Source organism: Artemia franciscana, chromosome 7 (assembly GCF_032884065.1).
Source record: "Artemia franciscana chromosome 7, ASM3288406v1, whole genome shotgun sequence".
In the NCBI taxonomy this organism is placed as follows: domain Eukaryota; kingdom Metazoa; phylum Arthropoda; class Branchiopoda; order Anostraca; family Artemiidae; genus Artemia; species Artemia franciscana.
The window spans coordinates 61,823,527-61,846,749 of NC_088869.1; the positions used below are offsets into that span (position 1 = coordinate 61,823,527).

The 23,223-nt window shown below is 34.9% G+C and overlaps 2 protein-coding genes across 3 annotated transcripts in view; both read left to right on the plus strand.

The window, feature by feature from the left end:
* The window catches only part of LOC136029571 (reticulon-1-like), an 82,992-nt gene extending 68,436 nt beyond the window's left edge, over positions 1-14,556 (plus strand). For both annotated transcript variants that reach the window (XM_065708061.1, XM_065708063.1), the window contains 3 exons: positions 1,621-1,829; positions 6,841-6,946; positions 13,168-14,556. In XM_065708061.1, the coding sequence (XP_065564133.1) occupies positions 1,621-1,829; positions 6,841-6,946; positions 13,168-13,210 (358 nt within the window). In that variant the 3' untranslated portion in view covers positions 13,211-14,556. The remainder of the gene's footprint in view (positions 1-1,620; positions 1,830-6,840; positions 6,947-13,167) is intronic.
* The window catches only part of LOC136029572 (glycogen phosphorylase-like), a 302,996-nt gene that overhangs the window by 159,496 nt on the left and 120,277 nt on the right, over positions 1-23,223 (plus strand). The gene's annotated exons all lie outside the window — the stretch shown is intronic.

Consider the following 23,223-nt stretch of genomic DNA (forward strand, 5'->3'; position numbering starts at 1 on the left):
TCTTTATCTTAAGAATGGGTTGTCGGATCTTAATGAAATTTGATATATAGAAAGATCTTGTGTCTCAAATGCTCCATTTTCAATTCGAATTGGATCTGAGGACATGGGGGTTGGAGGAGGGGAACAGAAATCTTGGAAAACGCTTAGAGTGGAGAGATCGGGATGAAACTTGAAGGGAAGAATAAGCACAAGTTATAAATACGTGACTGGCATGATTAGAACGAATCCGTTCTCTTTGGGGAGCTGGGGGGTGTTATAACTTAAGAACGGGTGACCAGATCTTTATGAAATTTGAAATTTAGAAGGAACTCATGTCTCAGAGCTCTTATTTTAAATCCCGACCAGATCTCTTGACATTGGGGGGAGTTGGAGGGGGAAACCGGAAATCTTGGAAAACTTTTAGAGTGGAGAGATCGGGATGAAACTTGGTGGGTAGAATAAGCAAATGTCGTAGATACATTATTGACGTAACTGGACTGGATCCGCTCTCTTTGTGGGAGCTAGGGGGTGGGGATCAGTGCTTTGGCGAGTTTGGTGCTTCTGGACGTGTTAGGACGATGAAAATTGGTAGGCGTGTCAGGGAGCTGCACAAATTGACTTGATAAAGTCGTTTTCCCCGATTCGACCATCTGGGGGGCTAAAGGGAGAGGAAAAATTAGGAAAAATGATGTATTTTTAACTTACGTGGGTGATTGGATCCTAATGAATTTTGATATTTAGAAGGACCTCGTGACTCAGAGCTCTTATTTTAAATCCCGACCGTCATTAATCCTCTGATTTTCCTTTTATATCAATCTATTGATTCTTATAATTTTGCTAGAGCTCATGACATATGAGCTCCTGGCTCTTGGCTCTTCTGGTCTCGTCACAAGTGCCATATGAGCTCTTAGCTCTTGTTATTACCTATGTTCACCAAAAGCACGAAGATTTGCTTTTCATAAATGAATCGGCTGTTAATTTTTTTATTATCATTATTCTCCATAAAATAATTTTAAAGGGAATCTTTAAAAAAGGGGCTTATTTTGTTTCCTTGTGGCTTGTCAGTTCGGTTATATATATAAATCATTTTTGGGACAAGTCCAAATGAATAAAAAAAAATATCACTGCAGAAAATTCTATGAAGATTTGCGGTCGTGCGTAAGTCCATATAATTACTTGCCCACGTAATAAATAAAATAATTAGATAAATCTAACAAAAAAATAATAGTAATAGTAAATCTAGTCTCTATTACTCATCAGTGCACAACTCATCTACCCTGCCTCCCAATCCACCTTCTACCTTTCATCTTCTACCCATTCTAACATCTATGATAAACTTCAGCCATCATTTCACCCAAAATATTGTGTTTTCAAGTCTCATTGCTCTAATGCTCTAGGGTATTTTCTTCGTGTCTCATTGCTCTAGGGCATTTCCATACAGATGGACTCAAGTATTTCATTGAGAATGAAGATCAGGGAATTTGAAGAAAATGAAGACACTGACATTATCGTTAACAGGGATCTTGGCTGTGTGGGCCGAAAAATAACTGTATCCCCCTGAAAATTTTCTGAGATTTTCATGGCTTCCTATAATTTCTTTCGTTTTTTATACGACTGTTTTATTGCTTACGTTTTTTCTAGGACTTACCTCGATGCCGACGTTAATATTTCCCAGGACAAGGCCCGCCAAACCTCAGATATCATTGTTCAGGAGATCAATTGCGCTACTCAATATCTGCGTCATGTTTTACTGATTGAAGACTCCTTCGACTCGCTCAAGTTTGGACTTGCTCTTTGGGTTCTTACTTATGTTGGATGTTGGTTTAATGGACTAACGCTTGTGATTTTAGGTAAATATGACTTGCTTCATGTCCTTATTTTGGCGATAGCAAAGAGTATTCAAATTTGAATGTTAAGTTCTTTTGTCTGTCGTGTACCTGCATTTGATCAAAAACGCTATTATGTATAGTCCTGCAGCTTTTGGTTTTTTGGTTGAAAATCAGCAGATATAAGCTAAAAATCTATTCCACCAATTAGCTTAAGAAGATGTAGCGCTCTTTTGAAGGTGTAAATGTCTGGAAACCAGGACTTTGGAGTCAGTTATAAGTTATACCGACTCCTGTAACTTAAAACATAATTGCTCCGACTTTGTGCTGTAATACTTCCCTTTTCATAAAAAGCACATAGTTTTATCAAACTCTAGATATGATTTTAATAACCCTGTTTCTATTTAATATTTATCTTATAAATTTTATATTCTGCGTTTCCAGAATTGCTGTAGAGTCCGAAAGGGGTTTGTCTGTTAATCTATTAAGCATTTTTCAATCTTTCTGCATTTTATATGTAATGTAATTGCAAATAATATTTGTATATTTTTCAATGGTGATACAAATAATTGAATAAACTGTTTCTGTAGTAGCACTGTAGTACTATGGTGCAAAAGAAATCCTATTCACTTGAATTAGCCTACAATATGGATTTTGTCTATTATTGCCGCTTTTTAGTCCATGCTTGACTACAGTCATTATGTGTTCCATAACTCCGACTCCAAAGGTTTTGCATTATTTATGTTTCTATGGAGCGGTATTAGCGGAGGGACAGAGGGTACACTTGCCCCGGGTGCAGAAATTTAGGGGTGCAACATTTCAAACAAATAATCTAACGGTTGTAATCATTTTGTAATTTTGAAATTTTATTAATAAAGTAGAGAGTGCAGTTAATGAATGAAAATAATTAACACAATATTAATTAATTCATAATTTATATAATAAATTAAAAAATAAATTATTAATTGATAAATTGAAAATAGTTTCCTTAATAAATGGAAACTTCGTTAAAATTTGACCTAAAAATTTTGTGGGAGACTGGGGGGAGGGGCTCTAATCAAGATTTTGTCCCGGGTGCAAGAGAGGCCAGGACCGTCACTGTATTACTCCGACTCCAAAGCCCTGTTGAGAACCAGCAGATCGCCAATGTTTGAATTCTTTTACGGATGCAAAGCGTTTTCAAATTTGACTAATTAGTTTTGCTTATTCATTTTCGTGGCTGAACGTGCCAGCACTGATGAAAGTTTCATACTGTCCTGAAAACTTTGTAACTTGGAAACAACCAAGAGGAATTTCTTAAAGAATCAGGGTTCTCAGGTTTGACCTGAAAATCTTCTTCATGTTAATTTTTCGTCGTTACTCTTCATCAAAATTGCAGAGAGACGGTTCTAAGGTTTATGAAAAAAAGAGAGGAAATATTTACCCTGTATTAAACAAGGCGCCTTGAGTGCAAAGGAGAACCAAAAAACCAGAAACATAAAAAATTGGAATTGAATCCCACCAACTCAAGTTAGTCACAAAATAAAATCTATAATTCAGTTGTTTCTGGTGAAATATCAAAATAAACCCCTTATATGTAAGACTTCTGTTTCCATTGAAATAAATGAGATTTCCAGATATTTTTTTTCGTCATAGGTCTAAAACATGTCAATCCTAAAACACGGTAGTCTGCCTGACTATCGTTTCAAGCTGCTTTTTGAATTCAAATCAAGTTGCCATCAATCCATGACTAATTGGAGAAAAAGCATATACAGTTGATGGTCTGAGAGAGAGGCACAGCTGGCATAAGCCTTTTTCAGGAACATATAAAAATGATGTCATTTCCCTCTGCTGATGAATAGTCTATCGTCCATCCATCCATCTTTGGACATAGCTAAGGTTTGTTTATGATGGACAATGTTGACTGAACTTGTATGCAAAAGGGGAACTGAATTTGCTTGGACTCACAGGCGAACAAGTGACCTAAGTCTAATAGGCTCGCCTGTTTAGAGTCTCAGGCAGACTACCGTGTTTTAGGATTGATACATGACTAACAAGTCCCCTGAACTTGCAGGCGTACGGGGAGTCCTATAGATTTCTAAGTGTTTTGGTAAAAGGCATGGGTAAACCGCGGGAGTAGCTATGACTCTGAAATTGGACAAATAATTATGTGTTAGCTCTTGGAGAGGCACGTCTGCCTAGTCTCATGCAGGTTGACCGAATTTTAGAATTAAAAAATGACCGTTAGGTTGCCTGGAAATGCAGGCAAACAAGCGTCCAGTCCAAAGCCTAAGGGGACTGGCCCGCCTGTCTGGAGTGTCGGGTCAAATTTTGCACCCTATTCATAAGCTCAGATAGTTGCACTAACAAGAACTAAATTAAATATTGAGTTGACCGAAAGTCGCTTGAACTCGCAAGCCAAAAAGCGTCCATAGCCACATTAGCTAGTTGGGCTTCCTTAAGCGCGCTTTCTTATTTTTTTGTTTTTCCTTAAAGACAAAAGCAGATGTGCATTTTAATAAAAAATTTATCACTTACTGTCAAATCAGTTTTGGGTCATATGTCTGGTATTTATGCCACTTTTTCTTCATGCCTATGTGAGTATTTTGACTGGATTATTACTTTGCCCTTTTTAGTATTGGAAAAGAGCACAAAAAACATAAAATGAAGCTTTTTTTTCTTTTTTTTTTGCTACCTAGCATCCAGAAAACATGTAAGAAAACATGAAATTAATGTGAAAAGAAAATGTTTTTCAAACCTAGCATCAATAATAGATAATAAACTTGAAATTGATTTGGAAAATGGAAGGATTTTTTTGCTTCATACCTTCTAGAAGAAAGGAATACAAAAAAATTGACATCGGTAAGGTAAGTGAAAGGTGTTTTGTTTTTCTGAAAGGCAAAATATTATAGCCTACATAAAATATATATATAAGAAAGTAGTTTGTAATCCAAAGAAGACAATTAGTGCGAAAATTCTGCTTGTTTACGATCGGATGGATAAACGGAAATGTGAAGCCGACAAGTTGTCAACAATCCAAGTCCAGTCAGTAATGATAATTATAATTAAACAGTCAGTTTTTGGTCCTATTTATTAATAGGAGCTTCCTAAGACTGAAATATTAGTATTATCGACCAGATGATAAATGTGGTATGAAACGTAATGCCTGATCGGCACTATTGAGGTTTGGTGATTTTTTGACAAGTCGTGTTCCAGAAGTTCTGAGTGAATGAATAAATTCTATAATAAATCTTCGAGCTGGATTAGCTTATGGAAAAAAGTTTTCATTTTCTTAGCTCCACCCCTTCCTTATTTATTTGGCTTGAAATTAGTGTGAAATCTTTGGCTTTTTTTTCTTTTTCTTTTTTTTTATCGAGAGTCACTTGGTAATTGGAGGAGTGGTAGAATCTGTGACTGAAAAATGTACTCAGCATAGTTCTGTTATAGTAATTCTGTTCTGGGTAGCTAAGGTCCTGTAGCTCAACAATATTCAAAGTTAATGACAGCCTACTGTCCTGAAGGAAGGATTTTTATCAAGAGTCACTAGGTAATTAGAGCAGTGGTAGAACCTGGATCTGAAAAATGTACTTAACATAATTCTGCTATAGTAATTCTGTTCCGGGTAGCTAAAGTCCTATAGCTCAATAATATTCAAAGTTAACGACAGCTTACTCTTCTGAAGGAAGAGGGGTGGAAATTTGAATATTCAATATTCTTGCCTGGTCGTAATTCAAGCTTTATATCTGTTTCTGAAATTTTCAACTATCTAACGGTATTGGGATCTAACTTTTCGGGAAGGCACTGAATCTTGCTCTACCCGGGTAACAAAAAAAAAGACAGTACTTAAAAATGATTGTACCATATAATGTAACATTGGGCATTATGCATAATGACATTTATATATTAAGTAATAGGGGACCAAGCTGGCTCGGTGAAGTTTTTTCAAGAACTTCAATTTAATTTTATCTTATTTCGCAATCCTTTTTGCATATTTAACCGACAAATTTTTCTATATTATCGACAATCAAATTGTAATTTATTTATTTATTATCGCTCATTCAATAAGATAGATAGATATGAGTTAAGTAAAGATGTTGACAAATATTGTCTTTTCTTCACAAGTCTTTTATATTTTCGTATGTCTTCTTTCTAAATTCGTTGATTTTCAACATTTCAGTATCATAATACCCATTTGTTCGAGTACCTGATAGGTATGATTTTGCTAATTATTTCATTGCCTGTTTGTGGAGGGTTATTTTGACGAGTCTGAAACAAATATGTGTATTTTACGCTTTTAAAAGGAGCTACTTGTCTTGGTGGTTGGTTCTTCTTCATCTTCTTGCAGTAGGACCAGGCGTTTTTCTGCCTCACCTGGCATCTAAAATGCAAATGTTATTTGAGAATTTGTTTAATTGTAGTTTGTTAAACAGACGAATTATATTCGAATTCCACGAATTAAGACAAAAAATAAAATTCGCTTGAGTATTAGAGGGGTATGGTGCTACTGTTTAGTCTTTCCCTTTTTTTCATCTTTTTGTCGTCACGTGCTATCGGTCATCTGTCATTTTATTTTATTGAGATTGCTTGTCTTTTTTTTTTGCTGGAGTGATAAAGGTGCTCAAGTGTTCTTAGTCAATTGGACATGAAATATCACTCTTGGTGTATTCACTCCTGGTGTATTCACTCCAATGAGATAACCATTTGTGTTTCTAAATATATCTTTACTTTATTACAAATACAGAGCTTGGGCCAAAAGTAAGTAATTTTTTTTTATTTTCTTTGACAGCTTCATGGAAATGGACTATACAAATTAGAAAAGACCGATGCATGTACACAAGACTTCGTTTCTGGGGAAGAGAGGGGGAGGTGTATATTTTGTCAAAATAGAAAAAAAACGGAAATATATTCTGGGGATGAGTGTAGAGGTAATTTACCAGCTTAATAATAATATTTCACTTCTTTTTGTATCTTGCCCCCCTCCCATTTGCCTGTTATAAATTCCTGTCCTTGAGATCTGGTTGCTAATATATTATTATTAACTTCCCTTTTTTTTAAGGATACATGGCTGTATTTTCCCTTCCGAAAGTGTACGAGACGAATCAATCAGTAATCGATTCTAATTTGGCAATGATTCAAAGCAAGTATCAAGAAATATCCTCAAAGTAAGTTTCCCAATTTCTCTAAAATGTAGGAGTATCCCTCCACAGAACCCAATTAAGAGGGAGAAATCAGAAGAATTATCCCACAACCACAGTATAATTAAAAGGGAGGAGTATCCCTAAAAAATGAAAAAATAGTCACTTCCCAGTTTGTAGTAAAGGGCTTCTAATTGAAAAGTATGTTTTTTTTTTGTTTTGTTTTTTTGAGTGTTCGGTTGGATTGTTGTATTCCCCTTTTCGCAATCAGAAAAGAATACAGCAAATAAAAAATAAATTAGGGAAATCAAGGTTGTTTTTTTTCTCGGGTATAGAACAATCAACATAAAATCTATTAAAATAATTATATCAGTCTTAAAAAAAATCAAAGAAGAAAATATCAAGTTAGACCAGTGGTTCCCAACCGAATTTGGGCTACGCCCCACCTAGGCATTTCTAAAATCCTGATGCCCACCTCGAGATATTTAATGGCTGTTACCCAAAATTTTACGCGTATTCACCTGAACACTTAAGTGGCCATTAACTTGGTATCTCTTCTTTTTCTTTCCTTATGCTTTGGTCTAAGGACTTCACTTGTCTGTTACGACCTCTTCTTCCTGTTGGAGAACAGGCCTCCAAAAATGTTTGCATCACGAAGTTCCGATTCCAGAATTTGTATGAGGGTATATCCTTCTTTGTTATCTTCTCCTCCCTTCTGTTTGGTTTGTGGGAAGTGCGAGTACTTGAGAAACCTGTCCCAAGCTGTTTAAGGCCTAGAAGCCGGCTGGTACCAATACGGCTCTTCCTACTCACTCTCGCTCTCTTCTGCACAGCAGATCTACATTAATAAGCGAGCTCATTTTCATTGTCTTTTTCAGGTAAAAATGTAATGGAATCACAAGGTAACGTTAATATTCTTTAGAAACTCCAAAATCTCAGAAACTCAGAAAATCAGAATTGTAGAATTTTTTGATAACTGATTTTTAAAGTGTAGTGCTGCTAAAGTAGGCTGCAAATCTTAGCTAAAAGCTTTCTTCTTTTTGGAAAAAGGTCCTGACAATCAAATAGAATATGTTGGAGAGATTCTTCCTACTGGTAGCAAAACCTACACAATGGGCTTTGCGACTGCTTGGCTCTATATTTTTTTTTTTTTTTTTTTTTTTTTTTTTTTTTTTTTTTTTTTTTTTTTTTTTTTTTTTTTTTTTTTTTTTTTTTTTTTACTGACCCAGCTCGGATTCGAAAATATAGTGCTGGCCAATCTAGATAAAAGGTTCAATCAGTGATGTAGCCAGGAATCAAAAGTACATACTGTTTCCTCATGTAATAGCTGTCAAAAGGTATTTTCTGGATCCCCTCTTAATCTTGGCCAAATCCCGTATTATTCTACTGTAACCTAGTTTTATATTTTGTTTATTGAGTGGTCACGGAGGGGTTTACGGATTTGAGCCCCTCCTGTGAATTACTCTATTATACTTATGTATTTTTTTCGTTTACGTGCCTGTTTTGAAATAGGATATAATTTGGTGCCTGTCAAGAAAAAGTATTCCTCATTTGGAATAAATAAACACATACAGATAGTAAGCACAGTTTTTCTGAACAGAAATAGATTCTGGAATTCTTGTTCTACACATTTCCGAAAATAAAAAAAAATTAAAGAAAAAACTTGCATTAACGAGCTATTAAGGTAAGCATTGTTGATATAATTGAAATAGAGCTTTAGGAAAAGGGGAAAGAAAAGAGGCTTATTTAATCTCATCTACAGCTATGGAAAAACGTAACATCAGTGGCAGCCCAAGTAGGATTTTGGCTGGTCCTTTGCCGTATCTCTTTCCGGTCGTTTATATTAATTGAAGAAAGGAGAAAGATTCTTCGGAGCCATTGCTGGGGTATAGGGCATCGAATCGACGTTTCGGTTGCTGGATCTTTTTATGGGAAGAAGTAGCAAACCTGTCGCCAACCGAAACTTGCCACACCGGGGGTCAATCACTAAATTAAATTAAGAAAGATTTTATATCTAGATCAAATCTTTCCAAGAAAAAGAAACATAACTGGTAGTTTTTCTTTTCTTTTTTTTGTCTTACTGAGTAAGTTACCTATCTTTCTTTCTTTTCTTTTTTGCTGCAGAAAAGGTAGTGAATGGTTTTTATTTTTTATGGTTTATATTTTTATATTTTCTTATGGTTTTATTTATTATTTTATATTGTATTAATTGTCCAGTTAACTTTTTTGCTGGAAGAATTAACAGTTTTCGCGAATTCGAGCATTTAAAAATGTGCATTTGTCTAATTGCTCTTGCTCTGTTTTTGCTTAACGAATTCTTATAGAAGTGGATAAAAAACTAAATTCAAGAATGTTAAATCCTTTCCAATAGTAACTTTCAGATTATTCTTATCTTTTTGTTCTGAATCATTTAAATGTCAATTGAGAAGTTGGGTGTATGAATCAGCGTATCTATGACATCATTAAGTCAATCTAAAGGTTACTAGACATATGTCAATAATATAGAGAAACATTGATTGTGTCGGAAGTTCTGGACTCCCTTCAAACTATGTAGGAAATGCGTGACTGTCTATTTTCGATGAAATATTTGCAAAAACTTATAAGGAGAATGAAAGATAAAAATTGTCAGCCCGTATGGCGTTTGAACAGTGATGAATATCCGTTATGCCTGTGCCTCTATTTACGGGTCTGTGTTTGTTTCGTCTACTCGCGGATTAAGTTCCTTAAATTTACGGGTATTAAGTTAAAATAAAAGATTATGGCAAAATGTATGGCTAATATATAATTTGGGCTATATATTTGCACATTAAGGGAGAAGAGGTAAAGTAATGGAAGCGCTTTTAGGAATGATGCACTACTACTAACAACTCACCGCAGCACCAAACCCCTTCCCACCGCAGCACCAAACCCCTTGAGGCCAACACAGCTACGCACGCTCCTCCATCCTAATCTATTCAGCCTCCCTCTTAACATCCTCCCAGAAGAAGTTCTCATTTCCCTTTTAAAATTTTCCTACGACGTCCTCCCACCCAAACCGAGGACGACCTGCTTTTCATTTATCCTTTGAAGGCAGAAAAGGACAATTTTTGGCAATCTGTCATTCTTCATCAGCATACGTGCCCTAGCCATCTCGACCCGACCTTTCTCTCATTATAGCCCTAGAAAGTGGGATGGAACCACACTTTTCGTACAGCCCACTGTTTGAAATACGGTCAGTCATTCGGGTATTCAAAACAATCCGTAGGCAATTTCTCTGGAAAATATCCGTATTTCGGAGCGTCTATGCTTCAGAACCAAACTTGACCACTGTCATCACTTTAGCTTCCAACATTCTGATCTTGATTTGCAAACTTATATTGCTATTTTGCCTAGAATTTACTTTACCCGAAAACCCCCGAGTATGCAAATATATAGCACAAATTATACATTTCATGTATATTTTACTATGCTTCTCTCTTTGTTTCAACTTATTGGCCGTGAACGACTAAATAACAAATTTTAAATCGTGGTACTGGTATAACGAAACAGATCCAAAAAATGTATGTGTTCTCTCTGTTTCATGATATCTCTCTTTCAGTGCGACTGCCTTTTATTCCCGTCTTTATTAAATTCTTTTGTGCAAGTATTTATGCAGTTTTTTCTGGAGGGAGGGGGGGGTCGTCAAAAAGTGAAAAATCTAGATTATGGGGTAAAATCGTACGAATCTTGAAACTTTTTCAAAGGGGGCTGAAGTCCCTCACCCCTGGAGTCTATGTAATTGTTCTGTACATGTTGAACGCTAGCTTAACGAAGAAATCATTCAATAAAATGAGAGAAATTTAGTTCTACAGAGAGATCCTAGGACCTCAGAATTTTAAGAAACTAGACCAGGGCCAGGCATATATGCAGGATTCTACTCTAAGAGGCTGTGAGCAGTCTCTGAAAAAAAGAAAATTCGAATTATATTAAAATAAATTAAAGAAAATGTAGGGGAAAACCTAAATTAGGAGAAAACAAACTAAAAATATAGATACTCTGGATCAAGGTCATATCCAAGATTTTTGTTTTTGAGGGGGGGGGGGTCAAAATTAATTTTGGAGGGGAGTTTACAAAAAAGATCAGTGATTATCAAGGTATTTTCATTTAAAAATATATATATACATGTATTTGTGTGAGTCGGTTAAAAATTTCGGGGGGCAGGGGTTAAATTGTCCCTTCTCCTCCCCCTGAATACGGCCATTCTTTGAATAAAGCCAGCTGATGTTCCCTACTGGGAATGCTGTTTCGCCAAAAAAAAACATCAAGGATTTTGTTCTGATGTCGTTTACTGGGACTTAAAAAAAATTGTTTTTTTGTTTATAATATTGCAAATCGTAAAAATATTGACAACCTAATCTATTAAAGAAAATTTAGGCTATAAACATTACTTCCTAGTAAGTTCTGTCAATGTTCAATTCATTTCTTCTTTTCTTTTTTTTTGTTATTGATGTGTGGGTCTTTTTATATAAATTGGTTCCCTACTCTCCCTGGCATGAAATAATTCACTTTGTTTCCACGTGCAAGTTGAAAGCTAAGAAAATATCTTGGCACTTATTCTTTATTTGTAAGATGATCTCGCTGGGGAAATGATTGTGTCCAATCGTTTCTAGTAAAATAGTCCAAATTTAAATTTTATTTCATCTTAGGAAATATCAGTAATTCTGGAGTTAATGTTTCAAATTGTTTAAATATTAACTACTTTAAGCTTTGCACTTTTGTGTTAATGAATCCCAATGGATCTTTACTTTTGTTTCTATATTAAGAAATGTGGAGTCGCCTCTTTTAGCAGTCAATGAAAATTTCAAAAATGGAATTTAGAGATACATTTATCCTGTTTTTCTTATGTTATTTGCTTGTTATTATTAATATACAGCTCGTAAATAAAAGAGCGACCCGTTCCAACACGAATCAAATCTTTAAAAACACGCGATTTTGCTAAGAAAAAAAAACATTTTATATACCGGAAGAACTCTTTTTTATTATAGGTATCAAGAATTTTTCTAAAAGGAATTTATAAACCAATCTTTGTTGTTCTGTCTTATTTTTTTTTTCGATAAAAATGCCTAAATTTACCATTTCATACTTTATTCATTGTAAAATCTTTTTAAAAAGTCCAATCAGATCCTTCTCTTATTATGTTTTTTTTATGCGATCTCGAGGTCGGAACAATTTTTTGGCAAAATTAATCAACCAAAAAAAAAATAATGTCTTTTCCACATGACTGAAAATTAAGCTAGGTCGCAACAATTAAGCTAGAGTCGAAATTCAGTTTAGAAGCCAGGTTCCCTTTCGCCCCTTGAGAAACAATGGAAACTTGCGCTAGCGTTGAAAAAAAAATTGTCAATGCCAAACGGGATACGGATATTTTTTCCTTTTTTGGCCTGCCCTAAACTGGTACCGAATTTTTTGGGCGAGTACTTTAAGATGTAGGCGAGGGTAAGGAAAACAGAATCGTATCACCAATAGGCTCATAAATTTGAAGTTAAATAGTCTTAATTGATTTTTTCACAGTTTCCCAAGCTAACCTAGTCTTTCTTGAGGAGACTGGACTTTGACTAAATTGAAATAATTCTAGAATATAAATGAAAGCATTAGCTAACTTTTTAGTGAGAAACTCCAGCCTTAATCCTGAAACATTGTTTATTAATTATCAATTGTCTAATTTTCTTTGTAATCCTCAATTTTTTTAATGGAGTCGCTAGACGCTACACTGTCAGTAGCGCCAATCCTTTTTAATCCCTATCTTCCAATGTAAATTACTGAAGATCCTACTGGTATTAGTTTCTTATGCACTTTGGTATGTACTATTAAATATACAATTTGGCAGTGGAATTTGCCAAATTGTATTGGCACATTACAATTACAGATAAAGAGTACCTAGACAGATAAAGAGTGAGGTTTCCTAAGAAGGTTTGAGGGAATTGAGAAATTACTTGATCGTACCCCTCTCCTTTTTTCAGTTACAGATAATTGATTGACCATATTGTTTAACCCAAAAAGGAAGTAGCCACAACCTAATAATCTTATGTATATTGTTTGATTACGTTTATGTTTAAGCGTGGTCATTTTTGGAGCAAATTTCGGCATGGAGTTTGTCCAAAGTCAAGAGTCAATCGATTGCCTTGGCGCAAAAACTTAAAAAAAAATGTGGAAATAATCTGAACGGCTTGTGAACCACTCAAATTATATTTTGACTACATATGATTTATCTTTTTCTTCTTTTTTTTCAGGATCCGTTCTGCAATTCCAATTGGCAAAAAGAAGGAGCAGTAGAAGTAATCTCAACCGTATCTCAAAGATTTCTTGGTGTGATTTGTAGTATGTTTTAGTGATTTAGTTGGATGCGAGAGACTGTGATTTATTTACCAACTATTACCAAGTGGTAATAGTATAAGTGTGAGAAATTCTTTTGTAATGTTGTATCTTTTTTTCTCAAAGTCGCCAATGTGTATTTGGCGTTTTTTTCCGTTTTGATTATATAAGGATGTTTTCTACAGTCCTTGAAATAATTTGACTAGAGACTAACTGAATCCAGACAAGATTATTGCTGCTTGTATATTAGTTTAAATTCACCATTATTAGTCCTTTCGGCAACAAATTTTCGTTCTATTATTAACTACTACTTTGTTTTTACTACATTAGGTACGAAAAAATAATGGATAGCTCTGTTGTCCTGGTTAAGGAAGTCGAAAGAGCGGGCGTCCAGTACACTGAACATGGGGACTGAACTTAATTCCTTAGCTGATTCCAATATTTGATTGATTGTCATTAACTCGTTTTGGCAAGTAATGAAAGGGAAATTTGTTGATCAGTAAAGTAAGGCTGATTTTTAGGTCTGTTACCAGAAACTACTCATGCAATCAACATACCCGTTGATGATGATGATGGATAGGGGTCTGCTTGGAATAACTTCCTCACATGCTTGTGGTAGACTGAAATGTGATTTAATTGACGAGAAAAATATCAGTAATTTGAAATTATCTTTTTTTAATTTATGGTTAATTTTTGTTTTGTTTTTTTTCAAGGGCTGTTATGTAGACTTTGTAATACCATATGTTTCTTTCTTATATTGGTGTATTGGCTTACTATTTTGCACCTTTTGCAATTGAACTAATTTATCGTCCGAAAAGTGATAAATTCTTATGTACCTACTATTAGTTATGCTTTTTTTTTCTTCCTATTTGATTACATTTTTGTTGCTAGGAGAATAAAACATTGGCATGAGTTTTTATCTCACAATTTTGAATTTACTACTGACACTTTTTGATCTGATAACTCACATGGATGTGGTAATTCACGGCGAAGAAGAAGAAGAAGAATTGGATATGCATTATGGTGCATTACTGAATGCACTTGTTGTGAATTTCTGATAATTTACATTGAAGGAGAAAAAGAATTAAATATGCATATAGGTGCATTACTCAAAGAAGACCCCTTGACTCTTTATAACCATGTGATTTTTGTGAATTTTGGGTTCTTTTTATTCCCATTGTAGGAGAGGGAGTGCTATTGATAGATCTGTGGAAATTAAGTTTATCCGGATATAAAGTTGTTGGTTTCTTATTTAGCTGTAAAGGTGGCAATTCTTCTACAATCCAGTAATAAAAAAATAATTCTGATTATTGTTAATTTTTTATTAATGCCAAACAATAGGATTCAAAGACAAGAATAATGAATAAGTTCATGTCTTTAGAAAATGTCCTTATTTCTATTTTTAGAGGATGAAGTAAGGCCCTTTGGTGAGAGAAAGATCCCAAAGAAATCAAAAAGTGGCTCCCTGAATACCATTGTTGCCCGCTCAAGAGCCACTTAATAAAGAGCGAACCATGGCCCACAGTAACTGAAGGCTTATAAACACGTCTTAAAGAAATTGTCTAGTGAGAAAAATTTTTCGTTTAATGCTGGTCGAAGAATGTAAATACTGCTTCGATTCATTCTAATAGGAAAAGTTTATTGCGAAGACACGATTACAGGAAAAAGAGCTAGAGATCCCTCGAGAAAAGCTCCGGATCGAAATCAAAGGTATATTATTGGAATTACCATTGACGAGGACTCTACCGGAGGTTTTTAGCTGCCCATTTTGAACAAAAAACGACAAATCACATTTCAGTTTGGGTAGTGACACATCCTTTTTTCTGCGCTGCAAAATCTTTGAGTTGTTAAAAGCTCATTTGAAACCTTTTAACCCTTTATGCTGGACTCTGAACCTTAAAGTACTAGTCAAATTTGGGCTGGGATCAAGATTGGAACAATTACAACAGCTGACATTTCATAAACCAAACTAATTAAAATGTATTGCTTGTCTAACCAGAGGTGTAATTTGCTATGGGCACGGGGCAACTGCCCCCAGCTGAAATTTAGCGTCTTCAAAATCTTATCAAAACCAAGGTAGGCCTACATAATTCAAGCATCCACAGAAACAGATCGATTTTCTTTAGTATATTTTTGCCTTTATGGTACTATATGGCTTATTTTTTGCTGTCATTTTTCATGAAAATCGACTACAATTCCCCCCCCCCCCCCACCTCCCAAGATTTAAACAAAATTACACCACTGTGTCCAACTAAGTTTAAGCCGTTTATATTTGCCATATATCATTTACCAGTATACCGGGTGCTTATCAATTGCAAAGTTAAATTAAATCAACTTTGTATATAAAAAAAAGTTAATCACTATGATATAGACACAGTTACGGATATCATCGGGGCTGAGGATTTTAAATTTTTATTTAGGACGGAGGACCAAGAGGAGCTCATAAAAACAAATTTATGTTTAAAAAGTGGCTGTATGGGTTCTATAGTACAATTTCCTTTTTTATGTTGATCTGATTAAAATATCAAGTAGTGGTGTAATTTTGTCAAAATGTGGGGAGGGGGTGCAAAGATGGAACCAATTTTCCCAATTCAAGTAAAAATTGAAAAATGATCCATTTGGTACTATGAAAGTACTATATAGATAATTTCTAATACTATAAAAGTAAATATATACTAAAGAAAACTGACCTGTTTCTGTTGACCCTTGAATTATCCAGGCTTATGTTAGTTTTGACAAGATTTTTGAATAAATTAAATTTCAGCTCGGTGGCAAACCGAGGTCTGGAGGCAGTTACCCCCTCCCTGCCCTATAGCAAATTGCACCCATGATTTCAAGTCGTAAATTAACCTCAGTCAAAGTTTCAAAACCAAGGCAACCTTAACTGGAAACACATTTGATTGCATTGATTCTTGACTTGTTCTTTTCCTCCTTTTTATTAATAAATGAGCTCAAATACATTATTTGAACAAATAAGTAATCAATCAAAATATAACAGAATAAGACCCTTGTAAGGGAACGGTCAATCAGTATATGTTTGTCATAAATGTCAAAACATGAAAAGGGTTAGAATGGCTTCCGTTCTATTCTCAGCAATTATATAGACTTTCAATCCATTCTTTTGAATAATATTTCCCGTGCCCATCTATCCAAAGTTCTGTAGAACAACTATATTAAAATATTATCAAAATATAAATAGTAATTCAAAGTGGTGGCTCTTAAAGAGAAAAGGCTTTACAAATAAGCATTTTATTAACCAATAACAAAAGCAATTTCAATTAAAATTGAACAGAAATTAATTTTTAAAGACGTCTCCCACAAAAGAAGTTTTTCAAGCAAAAGTAGAGCTACATTAATCTCAGACGAGAAGAAGTAAAGTCAAACAATTATTCAAGTTTAAAATTAACAAAAATCATATACAATAAATAAATAAAACCCAAAGCGAACAGAAAGTACAGTAGATAATCACGTCAAACTTAAAACGAATAAAAATTACCACAAATAGGAGTAGTGCTAGCGCCTCCTATGCCTTCTAAAGAATCCACTAGTGCTTTTCAGGAAAATACGTTAGTTATAGCAATTTTATTTCTTTGTTTAATGTTTTGACATAATAAAAAGCCGTTGCTTGAAATAAAAATTGTTCCATTCATTTTTTTTTCTTCTTTTTTTTACGTGTGAAAAATGCTTATGACAAAGTTTTGTCAAGATTGCATCCATGGGGTTACCGGGTTTGAATAGCATCAATTCTTCATTCTTTCAATCAAATGTTAAATAAATATAATAAATAAATAATGCAGAAATTTCAAACCCCTTTAACCAAGAAGATGACTGTGCTCGAATAATCTATTTTTACTTGTACGCACCTCTATGTAGCGGAAATGAAATCAAGTTTTTCTTACCCTCAAATACATCAGAATTAAATAATAGGCACACCAACTTGCAAAAGATGCTGACCCCACAATGTCTACCGAAACGGTTGTCAACACTTCGAAATTTTTAAAAGGATGTCTCGCTTGAATGGATTTTTGTACGGAAAAACTGATGTCTCATATTTTGATTAGCCTATCCAAGCTCCAATTTCTTTGGCTCTGAGATCAGGCAACCATTCTAATTTGGAAAAATTAGAAAAAATTAGGTATTTGTAACTTACGAAAGGGTGATCAGATCTTAATGAAATTTGATATCTAAAAGGATCTTGTGCTTTAGAGCTCTTATTTTAAATCCTGACCACATCTGGTGACATTGATGGGAGTTGGAAGGGGAAACCGGAATTCTTGGAAAACGTGAAAATCGAGGTATCTTAAGCATTTTTCCATTTTAGTCCAACCGACATGAAACTGGTTGCCTACTTGTATGCTAGAACAGAGCTTTCCGGTCAAGAGCAGAAACATGGTTCGATGGAAAGGAAGCTTGGCTGTACAATTTCAGATAGTCCTCCTCAGCATAGGCTACGAAACAAGACTTTAACTTAGGCTGAGGCTTAATTCGTCGCGAAATCCTACCCTTTTGGCCCCAGGCAAGAATTATGCGCTTCCAAATTGCAATGTCAAGTTTATTTATGTGGCCTGAGTACCCTACTTTCTGTTAAAACCGTGGAGGTTAGACCCTTAGCATTTTTTAGCAATAAGCTGAAATCGGCGTACTAGTGGGAAAAAAAGAGAAAATCGAATGTTGCTCCTGCATTAGAATCTTAAGTCTTTTTCAAAGCTTATTCTAGGATCTTTATCCGTACCTACTCCAGTAATTGAGGTTGCACCAAATTCACATTAATAGCTTCGAGATTCTTCTTGGCTTCATGCAAAAGCTGATTGTTAGGTAACCCTCTTGTCGATAAAATCTTTAACCATATCCACTTCAGCAATTGAGGTACCACCAAATTTGTATGAATAGTGTTTTCAGCACATAGGTTCTGCGTTATTTGATTTTTCTTATTTCCTTTTGAAGATACTCTCAGATGAAGATGGTTTCCTTCTAATTTTTTATTTTACCCAAAGTTTGTTGTGTCTCTTTTCCTAACTACCAGGAATTGTTGAAGATCACTGCTTGCGGTATCAAAAATATTTTTGCTTTGACGATCTTTTTAAAATATTAAAAGTTGTCATCAAAAGAAAACGTATTATAGATGGTCACGAATATTCTTTAATTGTTTATTTGATAAATAGGCACAGTAATATATATTAAGGGGGGTCACTTTTAGTTGACCCCTTTGACGACAAAATCTTTAACCACTGCAGCGTTTGGGGTAGCACCAAATTTGTATGAACAGCTAGGAGGGTCTCTGTAAATATAGTTAATGCAACAACATTTTTAACATTATTACCGCCGAATTTCAGTCCCGTCAGTTGAAAATTACATTTTTATCAATTTGTAGGGATGCTATATTTGCACTTGACTAATTAGAACAATATGACTTTATATCATTTAAAAAAAATGCACTACGAAAGATAAATAATTGACGACCAGACACTATGCCAAGATAGCTTTCTTGTGGAAACTCGCCTGGGATTGGAACCAATGATTATTCTAGATCCCCAACTTAAACTTGCTGAGTTCTCCCTGTGAAAAAGGTAGAAATCCTAAAGACAGTTTGGTGGCTTTCGTTATACTTTTGGATAGCTCGAAAGCCGTTGTTAATTTAGAACCATATTAAACTCTTTCAAAGAATCCCGACCAATCCCCCCCTTGAAAGTTGCTGACTATGTCAAGAAGCTAAATGTTGAGGGATCTTTTTTTTCAGTTGTCACACTGTACATTACACCATAGTCTGTTCTTACTGAAGAATTCTTGAAAACGGTTAACGAATAAGTGGTTTAATTACTCTGTAGGCTATAGTAGCATTAGACATAGGTTTGTACCTTGAAGAATTAAAGTTATATCAAATTTTAACTAAAGTTTTCACTAACAATTCTTCCCGAGAAGATGGACAAGAAACTACATGGAAAAGTGGCGAAAAAAATCGTCGCTGGTTTTGACAGAAAAAGAAGCTAAATTTTTACCATGGTGCTAGCAAAGCCATCAATGTCAGGGCTTTGTTGTTATTGTGTTGCGAGAGCAACACTTTGGTTTTGTCGTGGTTTTTTTTTTTTTTTTGTTCCTAGCACCCCGATTTCAGCTTATTGCTAGAAAGTGGTAAGGGTCTAACCTCTGCGGTTTTTACGGAAAGTGTGGACCTTAGGCCGGATTGATGAATATGACTTTACATTTTGGAAAGCTTCGTAGAACTCTTGCCTGGGGCCAAAAAGGATGGTTTTTGCTTGTCCTTGAGCCAGAGCCTATAGTGTGTGAAGTGAAGAGGAGTTGTATAGCCTATGTCAGAGAGGACTATCTGAAGTTATGCAGCCAAGCTTTCGTTTCATCAAACCATGTTTCTGCTTTCGAGTGGAAAGCTCCGTTCTAGCAGGCAAGCAGGCAGGCACCAGTTTCAAATTGAAGATGAACTAAAATCTATAAGTGTTAAATATATGCGACAGTTACCCTGCCCCACAGCCAATATATCTTCTTTGAGTGATAAATAGAAAAATTTAGAGAAGCAAAAAAGCGGCATTTTCCCACGGGTCCGAAATTGCTTCCGTGATTTCGGCTGAGTTTATCATTCGGTTTTTCGCACTTGGGATTGCGGTAGAGAAATGGTATCAGATGTGCATCTTAAACTTTAAAAGTTCTCTCATTGCTAGAGAAATTAGAGTTTATCCTTTGCTCCTTTCTAAGTGATGACGTTAGAAAGTTGGCCTACGGCAAAAAAGTCAACTTTTGAACTAAGACAGATAGATTTTTTTTTTTCGACGGCAGTCGATAGCTTTTGATGAGCTGATCAAAGTATATGTCATCCATTTTTTGTACAAAAATTCCTTCATGAGATATACCAGTTTGAAAGTTTAAAGGGGTTGACAACTTCAGTAGTAAGGTACACACTGAAACCAAAAATAGGCCGATACCAATTGTGAGACATATAGGGGAGTTGTAAGCAACAGTCTTTTGAAAGCCGTTGTTAATTTAGAACCCTATTAAACTCTTTCAAAGAATCCCGACCTCCCCCCCCCCCTTGAAAGTTGCTGACTATGTCAAGAAGCTAAATGTTGAGGGATCTTTTTTTTCAGTTGTCACACTGTGCATTACACCATAGTCTGTTCTTACTGAAGAATTCTTGAAAATGGTTAACGAATAAGTGGTTTAATTACTCTGTAGGCTATAGTAGCATTAGACATAGGTTTGTACCTTGAAGAATTAAAGTTATATCAAATTTTAACTAAAGTTTTCACTAACAATTTTTCCCGAGAAGATGGACAAGAAACTACATGGAAAAGTGGCGAAAAAAATCGTCGCTGGTTTTGACAGAAAAAGAAGCTAAATTTTTACCATGGTGCTAGCAAAGCCATCAATGTCAGGGCTTTGTTGTTATTTGTTTTTTTTTGGCGTAATTTAATCAGTTCTTTGTATATCTCATCTGAGGTAAAATCATAACCATTTAAGGGAATATGGTCCACTTAGCTTTTTCTATCACAACTGAGGATGCTATCAGCAGGAAAATTGAAGGGAGCATTTTTTTGAAAATTCCTGCCTTGTCACGGTTTTTTTTCTGTATGTAAACCAGTTACAGGGTCATTGAACGAAAATATGGAAGGAGAGTCTGAAATTTGTATTTCTATTTGAATCTTTCCAAAGTTCCCTAGGTGAGCTTCTGACTGTGAAAAGATTTGTGACTCTTGCAACTCCTGCACAAACAAAGGAGCATTGCTGCCTGGTTTCTTCGTCTTACGAGTTCCCTGAACCAAGTTTTTAGCTTCATGAATTTGTACCATAGTGGTGTTTTTTGCCTTCTTCCTAAAAAAAAGAACCTGGAATCGTGAAGAATCGTTTTCATTTTACCTTCAATTCTTAGAAGATTGAATAAAAAAAAACTAATTTTTTTAGCTGAAAGTAAGGAGCGACATTAAAACTTAAAACGAACAGAAATTACTCCGTATATGAAATGGGTTGTCCCCTCCGCATTCCCTCGCTCTTTACGCTAAAGCTTTTAATTGTTTTAAAAAATAGAATTGTGGCAAAGAGTCAAACTTTAGCGTAAAGAGAAGGAAAAGCCCCTTTCATATACGGAGTAATTTCTGTTCGTTTTAAGTTTTAATGTCGCTCCTTGCTTTCAGCTAAAAAAATTAGCTTTTTTTTATTTAATTTCTGAACGTTTTTGAATTAATGCATGTTTGGTTTTGGCTCTCCTCACATAAATTATTAAAATGAAATTTGTATATTAATTCTTTTTTTGGCTAAATGGCTTTCTCTTAGTTTCGATCAGACGATTTTGAGAAATAAAGGGTGGAGAAGGAGGTCTAGTTGCCCTCCAATTTTTCGGTTACTCAAGAATGCACCTAGAACTTTTAATTTTTAACGAATGTTTTTATTAGTAAAAAATATACGTAACTTAAGAATTAACTTGCGTAACAAACTTTCATAATCTTATATTTTTATTATGTATACGAGGGGGTTTGTACCCTCGTTAATACCTCGCTCTTTACACTAAATCGTAAGTTTTGTCCCAATTCTTTAAGAATGACCCCTGAATCAGAAAGGCCGTAGAATAAATAGTTTAAATTACTAAAAATACTTTAGCATAAAGAGCGAGGTATTTATCTCCTCCTAAATAACTCGTCCTTTATGCTAAAGTGTTTTTAGAACCCCTCATTTGTGTAATAATCTCTGTTCGTTTTAAGTTTCAATGCTACCCCTTCCTTTCATTTGAAAAAACGTTTTCATATTTATTTTTCATTGTTTTCTTATAGTAATGCTAGAAAATCCTGCGCCCTTTTCATTGAATTTTTCTTCCCCCATGACAGATTCCTCCAAGGAAAGATCCTCCAACATAGCCCCCTCCCCGCAGCCCCACCCCCAAACAAAATAAATCCCCCTGAAAACGTCTGTACACTCCCAATAACCATTACTATATGTAAACACTGGTCAAAGTTTGTAACTTGCAGCCCCTCCCCCAGGGATTGTGGGGGAGTAAGTCATCTCCAAAGACATAGTTATTATAGTTTTCGACTATGCTGAACAAAATGGCTATCTCAAAGTTTTGATTTGTTGACTTTGGGAAAAAATGAGCGTGGGAGGGGGCCTAGATGCCCTCCAATTTTTTTGGTCACTTAAAAAGAGCACTAGAACTTTTCATTTCCGTTAGAATGAGCCCTCTTGCGACATTCTAGGACCACTTGGTTGATACGATGACCCCTGGGAAAAAGAAAAAAGAAAAAAAACCAACAAATAAACACGCACCCGTGATTTGTCTTTTGGCAAAAAATACAAAATTCCACATTTTTGTAGATAGGAGCTTGAGACTTCTACAGTAGGGTTTTCTGATACGCTGAATCTGATGGTGTCATTTTCGTTAAGACTCTACAACTTGTAGGGGGTGTTTCCCCCTATTTTTTTAAATAAGGCAAATTTTTTCAGGCTCGTAACTTTTGATGGGTAAGACTAAACTTGATTAAACTTATATATTTAAAATCAGCATTAAAATGCGATTCTTTTGATGTAGCTATTGATATCATAATTCAATTTTTTAGAGTTTTGGTTACTATTGAGCCGGGTCGCTCTTTACTACAGTTCGTTACCACGAACTGTTTGATATCTTACGACAAAATATATATCGCTAAAATATATTATAATATATTAAAACAAACAGTAAGAAACAGTAAATCGAAATAACACACCAGTAAAACACGTGTCATAAGATAAAACAAACAGTAAAGCTTAAATATTAAAGAATATGGAACCAGTAGAATGAATTTTCAATACATTTTCCTGCAGTTTTTGACTAAATTTATATCATCTCAAAGCAGGCTATGGGAAAAGTATCTCCAAAATAATTAATTAAAGACTGTAATTAATTTGTGTTAGGCGATTCTTTCTATATCTTGTCTGAGATGCAATTAAAATCATTGAAGGGAGTTTGGTCAACTTTGCTTTTTATATCACCGCTGAAC